We start from the raw sequence: 9,688 nt of genomic DNA, 5'->3' as shown, positions 1-9,688 counted from the left end.
GATCAACATAACAAGCAATTTATAACGTAGGAAACATCAAACAAATCAAAGCTATATAATCCTTTGCACAAATGTAAGCTACCACAGCATTGGCACTTTGACTAGAATAGATGTGGAGGCTGAACAAGTAATTCAGAGATGACTGAGAATTTCCATTGGGATCTGACAAATATAGGTACCAAAACCACTGAGAACAGTCATCACCAGCTGCATCACGGGCACTGCACTAACGAGCTATAATTCCAGGAATCTGTGTGCCACCAATTTTATCACGGGAACCATGCACTGTATTTCACTGAATCTGTATCTCTGTGCTTCACTGACATTTTAATCACCGACTGCATCACGGGCACTGTAAATTACTGTTAAGAATGGATGATAAAAATATGCAGATACATGGTTAATGTATTTCTTTTTTATTATAATACAAAACGTTGGATGTGTTCTTATCTAGCTTTTATTGGTTTCTCACATATCACATGGACATTCATTCTTTTTAGTGGACACATACACAACTCATTCAAACAGGACAAAAAATATTCACCCATTCCCATTCTCACAATAGAAATTGAAAATAATCAGCTGTAATAAAAAAAAAGAATTAATCTTCACAGGGTCTAAACATGGAAAGGAAGAATCCTTTACATTAAGTCAAGTAACTATTTACATGATACTTCTATTAGATTCTCTCAGAGTTGGAAATAATTATCAATGAGGTACTGCATGAGGTATCAGGTTTCAGTTCATATCTGGATGCAAGATAGCATTCACAGTAACAGTGTATAATATGCATGGAATTTGATGGTCCTCAAACCATTAATTGATGACCAGCAGCAGATCAGAGATAAACAAACCATGATATTATCTATTGCTGCATACAAAATATTGCAGGACTGCATGTCCAACAACATCAGTCTTGATATAGTATGTGGTGTGTACCCACATGTTCACTTCTCTGTTACCCACACATATATGTCTATGTATATATATGCAATATATCATGTACCATGGCATGTTTTTCCTTCAGTAGAGTAGAAGAAAATTCTCTCAACTTTTGTATTCATTGTATTGAGATAACATAAAATCCCAATTTTGTTTTGTTGTAACGTGACAGAAATAACTGAATGATAACATTTCTGATGACTAACATCACTGAGGTAATACTGTTCATATTGGCATTGAATGAGGCTATGGACAGACACCACATCACAATCATCTGAGTTTGTTATATTTTGTTGTTTTCTTTACACTCCAAGATTCCTAATCTAGTGCTACCTATCTTCTGACCAAAAATAATTGGGTACGTCATATACATGATTAACACAACCACATCCTGAAAATTCAATAGAAAACACACAGAAAATCACAGAATGACTAGCTTGATTCTTAAATACAGAGGATTAAAGTGAAAGTCCCTTTTCATTCATATGGAAACAAAATCAATAATGCCCAGGTCCTGTATAAAATCAGTGTTCGGCAACTGCATACAGAAAATTACAAGATTACACCTCTTTTCTTTAGGTTCCTACAACACCAAAATCTGTCAAGAAATCACTACTGATGCAGCAAAACTGCAATAAAATGTTTTTGACTACTTGACACAATAAAATACAACAAAACAGAGATATATAATATATAGGTATATATATATATATATATATATATAAAAGCCTGAGGTACTTGTCAGAATATCTGAGGTCAGGAGGAGTAAGCAGTAGAGGACCTTTGCAGTTGTTAGCATCAATAAAGAATACATGTACATCTATCCTTGAGAATTCTTGAGTAGTCACAGCAGCATTTAGGACATTCAATGTTATGGTATTGAGTTTTAGACATCCAGAGATTTCTTTGCTTGATGTAGTATATTTGAGGTATCTGAGAATGGTGTGTGGGAGTCTGCTACAGGAACACCGATAAACACAGACATGTTGCCTACTCATTTATGGCCCTTGTGAGGATGAATCTACTACCTGTTCAATGTTCTGGCTGTTAAAACACAAATCCTGTCACTCTTCCTGCCTCACAGTCTCTATTCTTCCATTTCTTTCACACGCACATGTACAAATAGTAAAATCAAAACGCAAAAATAAAATCAAGAATGTGTAACATTGCAACTCCAGATAGCATTCATCTATGTCTATACTGGTAAAGGAGTAACTCCAACTGATCAATAAGCGTAAATATATAGTTCCAACATACAGTAGCTAGATAGCTGGGCTTTCTTGTTGTTGTAAAAAGTAAAAAAATAAACGTATAGTTCCAATATAGGCCTACTTGATACCTGAGAGGTAGTTCCACAAGGACAAAAGGTGTGTTTTGTCCAGATTCTTCAGTCCAATAATTACATGGATTTCTTAAGCTCATGTCTTTCTCAGTTAGTTAAAACAATCTGTGGTCCTGTCATTTGTTTTCTTAGCCAATTCGTTTTTGAGCTGGTCACAGACAAGAAGTAAAACATTAAGTGAAAGAGAAGCTTCTTCATCCCCTGAGGAAAATCATAAGTTTTATAGTTTCTCCAAGGTGTGCAGCGCGACATCCAGGGTTTCTGTAAGGTTTCTTGTTCGGCCAAAGACAATCTTTACCAAACTGAGACAATATCAACATATGAGGTAATAATAATAATAATTAAAATAACAATATTAAAACTAACACAAAGTATTTGAGGTATTGATGGAATTTAAGATTTGACACGTGGGTGTATGAGGTGCCCATCCAATAGCTTATTTCTATTCTTGTTTCTTATTAAAACCTACAGCAGACGGATGTATTAGTAACCCCTCCCAACAACAACAAAATCACAGGAAACATGGAACAAAAAAAATAAAAAATAAAAGATAAAAATAGCAGCTGCATTCAAGTTGTTTACAATATCTTTCACGGAGATCCGCTGAGTTTGGATATAACATTAGGAGCTCGAAGTCACTGTTACTTGTATGCTTCGGTGATCTCACCCTCAGGTACTGGATTCTTTGGGAGGTAGGTCTTCATTGGTGACTGAAGTCACTATGGAGAGAGGACAATCCGAGGTAGTACTGTTTGTTGTCCTGGAGATCTGTGCGATGCGCTCCTCGACACAGCCAGCTGACAGTCGGGCCTCTGCATCATGGTCCCAGCATTCCTCTATGGTCTCGCACATCTGACTCAGACCCTGCAGCCAATCACAAGAATGACATTACAACACAGTGAGTTGAAGCAAGTCAGGCCACTATTTTGTTCTAGTCAATGTTACGGAGCGCCATTTTCAACTTCCATGCAAATGTGTGTGACCTTTGTACAAGCATTTCTGCCACAGATGTCAAGGAAATATTCAATTTGCAGAATGCATTAGCAAACCCACATGGCATTTAAAAAAGAGCTTAATAGGCAGTAACTCACAGGATGTTTAAGCCAGTAGTCCTTGAAGGCTGGACGCATCTTCTTGTGCACAACCACGTCCTGCAGGTCCTCCAGGGAGGGGTGCTGTCCTATTTCCTCCTCAAAAGGCAGCATGTACTCCCCCAAAGTACCTGCAAAAAGAGGAAACCATGGTCAGCCACGGTCTAGACAAAAGGGATCCGACTGGAGGTTTCATGAGAAGTCAACCCCCGATGATGAGATCATTAAAGTCACCGAGCAGAGTTCGGACTCACTGTCTATGTCGGAGCAGCGCGAGACCAGCTCCCACAGCACCAGGCCCATGGCGTACATGTCGATCCTCAGGAAGGAGTCCCGCTGGAAGTTGATGGCTCCCTCGAGCACCTCAGGGGCCATGTATCGCCTCGTGCCCACCTGAGAGACGATGCAGGGGGGTGAGAGTGAGGCTGGGAGATGGATGGAGGTGGTAGTATGCCTGAGTGAGTGAGTGGGTGACACCTATGTACGTGTGCGTCTGTGTCAGATCAGGGAAAGATACCTGGCCGTGCGTATCCCCAGGTGGCTTCCCAGGTTCAAACCGGACAGCCAGCCCAAAGTCTCCGATAACTGCAGTCAGATCATCTCGAAGCATAACATTCTTACTCTTGAAGTCCCTTGAAAATGGAAGCAAGCATATGTAAGTGCCCAAGATTTTCTAAAGGATGGCATAAACTCCTAAATCAACTGTAACAACATGAGGAGCGCCGTTAGAATGTTGGAACTAAAAATGTCAGCTCATCGGATACTGACAAGTCCAATCCCCGGGCCGTGGGAGGACAGTAGTTGTCCCTACCTGTGTGCAATGGTGGGTTTAGGCCCGTCTCCTTTGTAGATCAAGTTGTCCTCGTGGAGGTAGGCCAGCCCGTGGGACATGGTCTCTGATATGTGACACATCTCACTCCATGTCACGGTGCTGCCTTTCAGATGGTCCGTCAACGAGCCCTGCGCACACAGAGACCTCGTTACTCAGCAGGCAGGTGGTGGACGCGCTTGTGTGGAGTGTGACAGAGTGGCGTGGCTGGCGGCTGGTCGGCCGAGTGCTCACCCTTTCGTGGAACTCCATGATGAGCCACAGCTCCGTCTCCAGGTTGGCGCCGTGTTTCTCCGCGGCAATGTAGCGCAGCAGGTTCTCGTGCCTCATTCCGGGGGTCAGAAAGATGTCCCGCTCGTTCTGCCACGACTGCTTGTCCTGCACAGACACACCCCCCCCCCCCCACCCAGAGGAGTTCCTTTGTCAGTTCCGTTGAAAAGACACTGATATTGCATGTGTCGCCGATGAGCCACTCACAGCTGTGTGTGCATTTATACTGCCAGGGAGTGATGTGTGCATTGAGGGAGACAGTCCCTCACCTGAATAGGGAAGATCTTTACAGCGACATGTTCACTCATCAACTGGGCCTTCCAAACACAGCCAAAGCGCCCCCTGGCTTTGATCTCAAGCAATTGCAGGGGTTTCAAACCAACCAAAGGGGAGGGTGGGGTTTGACCAGGGTCCTGAGAAACATAAAGGGTACAAATGAAATTCTTGAATCTTTTGTAACACCTCAAATCTAACCATTTCCTGTGAGGAGGAAAGACAGTGGTGTGTCGTGGGATGAGCGTGTAAGGGGGTGGCAGACATACCTCGCCGAGGTCCACGTGGCCATAAGGAGGTTTGCGGTGGCGGTACATCCACAGGGCCAGCACAAGGGCCAGGGACAGCACACACAGGGGCAGCAGAGAGTACACCAGCACGTTGAGGAGAGAGGGCACTCTGGGTGGGAGGATTTTCACTGAGAGGGGAGAGAGTGCAGTCACACATGTACGGTCAGTCATGTCAAAAAGGCACACACATTAGCACAAAATAAATGACTGTGATGTCGCTCCGCCGCGTCGACCTGAAGCGTTAGTATGATGAATATGTATTTTCCGCCAGTCCATCGTTAGAATGGGGCCAGAGGTCGCCACTCACCTCGGCTGCCGCTGCCGATGATGTCGGGGAGGTGGGTGAACCTCTCGTTGCAGTAGTTTCCCTCGCAGCAGCAAAAGAACACCTGAGGATTCTCCTCCATGGACACGCACTCCTGCCTGTGAGGACATGACACACATCCTTAAGCGTTAATCACCTCCCATCCTCACAAGGGCTCTCCATAGACTGGTCTCTTCAATGTAACCAGCCTCTCCATGTATCCATGCATGACTTGTGCATCTCTATCTATTCTGTCTATACAAAGAATTCTCGTCAAGGTTCTGTCGGAATGAGTAGCATTTACCTCCTTTAGCAATCAAACAGACAACGTAAAGCGTCTCGTGAGGGGTTAGAGAGTACTCTGACCTGTCATAGCAGTTGAAGTCATCCAGCCAGCAGCCCTTCTTCACCAGTTTGATGGTTCCTGAGGAGTTGAGCCAGGAGGAGTAGCAGTGCAGGCGCTTGTCCTTCTCCCCCTCACACCTCTCAAACCCACTCTGGTTGGTCCTCTCTGTCCTCCAGTTATCATTGTAGTACACACACTCTCTGGTCTCTGCTTCTCCTAGGCTGTATCCTGGTGGGTGGGGGGACCGGACCAGTTTGAGCTCAATTTCATTTACACTCAGTCAGCTACGAAAATGAATTGTAATTCAATTGCCGAGTTGAAAAGTGGACACTTCGATGATTGAACTGGGCCTTTTAATTCCTAGAATGTGGTGCTCTCCAAACAAGGCCTCTTTCTCCACCATCATTCTGGCAGGCAGCCAAGTCAGGAACTCTCTAATGAGACCTTTTTGGGGTGAAATATGGCATTGGGCGATAGTATTTAATTTCTCTCATGCATTATAGAGTTAGCCTAATTCAATCTGTATAAAAACTGATACCTCACTGCTTAGAAGATCAACTTAGATTCAATCATCCTCTGACAAATGATGGAATACTAGCGTGTTGTGCTAGGGAGACAGACTACAGTGTGCCAAGAGTACAGATAACAACATTAGCTAGTGCTGTTCTTAACAAGAGAAAAGTGTACATCTGGATAGACAGATAAGGTTATACACCAGCCAATGACGCAACAGTGGATGGAGTAATTGGTATGGATGACAAGCTACAAGTTTAGGGTGAACACAGTCCTACCCATTACATGTGTAAGCCAGCTACCATTTTGCAAATGAAACTTGCGCTGTTTGCAATTTCTCAAAGTCATCTGAGGTCTTATTGATTAGAATGTCCTTAATCTTTACTGTGGAAACCTCTGTCAGCCAAACTACACTTTTTGTTCGATCAACAAATCATATTGGAAACATACCCCTGCATTTCTAAATGTACTTTGTCAACGATAATAGATCATTTGTGAATTCCATTCAAAGCATCGTTTATCTTTGTTCACAGAAAAATAATTAATGTCCCTTTAAATCCCTACCAGAAGGGGTAGTTGCCCATCCCCCAATGTTACCCCTCAACCCATTACACACACGTACACACACACACACAGGCAGGGGTTTTTGGTATATATTTGGCAAGTGTATACCAAAATAATTGGGCCATTTCTTCAGTATGTACTGTTACCCATTACTTGTTCTTTACACACAAACAAAAGGAAGACTACTTTTGCCTCCATTAAGCTGATTGTATCGCTTGTGTGTAGTCACATGACCTGAGGACTTTTACTACTAGATAATTCCCCAACCCCCTCTCCCTCTATCACTCACTGAAGCCTACACGCCAACAACACAAACTCTGGAGAAGCAGTTTCCTATTGTGCCCCTATTCTGTTTTACAAGCTAAAGGCATACAATAATATTGAATATATATTAAATGGGAAAGATTTTTCTCAATCCAAATGTGTATATCTATTAATTATATATATATATATATATATATTTTTTTTTTTTTTTTTTTTTGATGATCCATTGTTTTGTTTTTACTCTCCACTTTCCTACATTTAGTCAGATTAAATCAAAATAGAGGAAAATATAAGCCTTGCACACTTCCCATCATTGACGTAGGGAGGAATTCCTGAAAAAATACCCAAAGAAAACCAAGCCGACATTTAATTTCACGTGATAAATAAAGATGTTATAAGTTTGCAGTTTTACTTCCCTGCGAATTAAACAAGACTGTGCGGTAGGGTATATAGATGTAAATTGAGTAGCCTTATCATTTACGAGCATGTTCTTGTATTGTAGCTATGTGCATTTTCGTGCGGCTCATTTCGTCATCCCAAATCAAAACAAAGCGCTCTAATTCGGAAATAGACTACTACAGCATTTCATGGGGCTGCTGATACAGCTGCTGCTCTAGATATTTGTGGTGAAAATCGCAAGCGGCTAAAGGACGATTCAGTGTTAGGACTCTCATTGATGTAATCTGCATTAGCTAAATTGCTGACGCAAAATATATACACATATGTTCACAATAGGTCGAGTTAGCCGATCACTTAACAATTCAACAATGATTTTAGTTTTGAAAAAGCAATATTAGAAGACTAAAGGAGAAACTCAATGGGAGTATATGGAATAGGGGCAACCTACAACTGGTGCAACATTTATATAAATCGTGTTGGCTACTCGTCAAGTTACATTGTTTCAGAAACTGAATAGTGTGGTTTAGTTTGATTAATGGCCTAGACTGAGACTGTTGCAATCTTTGCAATTGATTAGCTTACCTGCACATAAAGTTCCCAGAAGAAGTGAACAAGTCAACCACGAAAAAGACATGTTCTCCTAAAAATTGAAGACAGCGAACACGTTCTCCTTTTTTCCGTAGCGAACATTTAAAATAGTCCCAGCATCAGTACACGATCAAAAAGACCACAGGCCTTCGCGGTCCATCCAACAACCAAGCGCGTGTCAACAGCCTCGGAGCAACAATGTTTGAAGAATGTAGAGACGTTTGATTATCAAGGTGCATTCATAGATTAGACTATATGTACCATTCCTATTTAACAAATTGACCATAAATGCACTCTGTCTACCAATAATTACGGTTTAAGACCTTTACCGAGGTAACTGAGTTGAATAGCACCACTGCGTCGGGAGGTCGCGGTTTACATGTTGCTGATCTGTGTCCAAAATGGCTTCTTAATGGGGAATGGGCTGCAAATAGGGAAACCCGGATGTGTAAACACAAAGAGGGGAATTCAGGCAGCTCGCGGCATGACCTTAGAGTAAGAGATGTGAAATGGAACAGGGAACGTTGGCGAGAAATATATCCTATAAATAAACACGCAAAATATTTTTCGTCCTCCAAGATATATTCAGTGCTGTCAAGTCTCACACATTTTTCAAACATTTCTAATTCTCACGCAACACCTTGTATTTATATTTGAACCATTTCTCACGGTGAGAGGTAAGGAATTTGTAACTTGTCCCGCTATATAGGCTACAATAAATGTATATTAATTACCGAGCTGATCACCAGCCCCCACCCAAACGTTTTGTACCTGGCAAACGTTGACATTTGAAACTTTTGATCAAATTAGAGAGCCCTGGACAACTGTTAAACAGTCAACAGACTTGTATAATGAAAATAATGTATATAGCTGGGAAGTATTAGCCATCCTTCATGCGTCTAGTAGCCTATACGGGGAGTATTTTTTGGAATTATTGACTTTACAGACCAGGCCTGCATTCACCAACTCAGCTGTGCGCTCACTCTGTGAACAAAATGTATCAAAATTATTTCGGTCGAGGCGTGAATTTGTAACTGTCTGTCAACGAGGTGAAATTCACGACCTGGTTTCCTAAAAGTCAACTGTGTTTTACTACGATCATGATCCAAATATGTTTACATCCTTCCACCTGCAAAATGACACGATTTGCTTGAAGTGGAAAAGAACGGCTGCAGAACAATTATGGGGGCTATACGTTGTGCAACATGCCATAAATGTGTCCTCCCAGAAAATGAAGTCTCTGTGCTTTGACATGTAGGCCTGTCAGGATGGTAGCGGTTTTCGACCTAGCAGTGCAACCTGAGACAAAGCATTTCCCTTTACTCCATATTGACCCTTTAATTCAATATAGTGCATCAGTGAACCTGTGTAAAGACAGATGTGCTCACATATTGTCATGGCAACTAAAAGAGCATGTGAGTGCTGGTCAAATGTTCATTAACCCTGCCAAGACGAGACATCCATGGAGGAGGAAAGACCATGGTTTGGAGCTAAATGGCTCATAATAGAACAATAATCAAATAGGGTCGATCTGGTTAGAAACAGCATCTTAAGTGTAGTTTAAATTGAATTATTCAATATCATTGCCCCAGTGAACCCAGTGGTAGCCTACTGCATTGTTCTAAGTCACTGGCAATCCTGGGAGTGTAATAGAAGGAATAGTTGGATCTTAT

At 41.9% G+C, this 9,688-nt stretch overlaps 1 protein-coding gene across 1 annotated transcript; it reads right to left on the bottom strand.

Annotated features, from left to right (window-relative positions):
* Positions 1-395: 395 nt before the first annotated feature.
* Positions 396-8,415, bottom strand: LOC124472894 (activin receptor type-2B-like). The gene is made up of 11 exons (XM_047028027.1): positions 8,010-8,415; positions 5,708-5,915; positions 5,345-5,460; positions 5,017-5,165; positions 4,744-4,887; positions 4,439-4,582; positions 4,187-4,335; positions 3,893-4,007; positions 3,630-3,768; positions 3,376-3,506; positions 396-3,148 (listed from the first exon to the last, which is right to left on the bottom strand). The coding sequence occupies exons 1-11, from the start codon at positions 8,059-8,061 to the stop codon at positions 2,954-2,956; spliced, it is 1,542 nt and encodes a 513-aa protein (XP_046883983.1). The 5' UTR covers positions 8,062-8,415; the 3' UTR covers positions 396-2,953.
* Positions 8,416-9,688: the final 1,273 nt, after the last annotated feature.

The sequence above is a fragment of the Hypomesus transpacificus genome, chromosome 10 (genome assembly GCF_021917145.1).
Source record: "Hypomesus transpacificus isolate Combined female chromosome 10, fHypTra1, whole genome shotgun sequence".
Taxonomy (NCBI): Eukaryota; Metazoa; Chordata; class Actinopteri; order Osmeriformes; family Osmeridae; genus Hypomesus; species Hypomesus transpacificus.
This window is presented reverse-complemented; position numbering and strand designations above follow the sequence as displayed.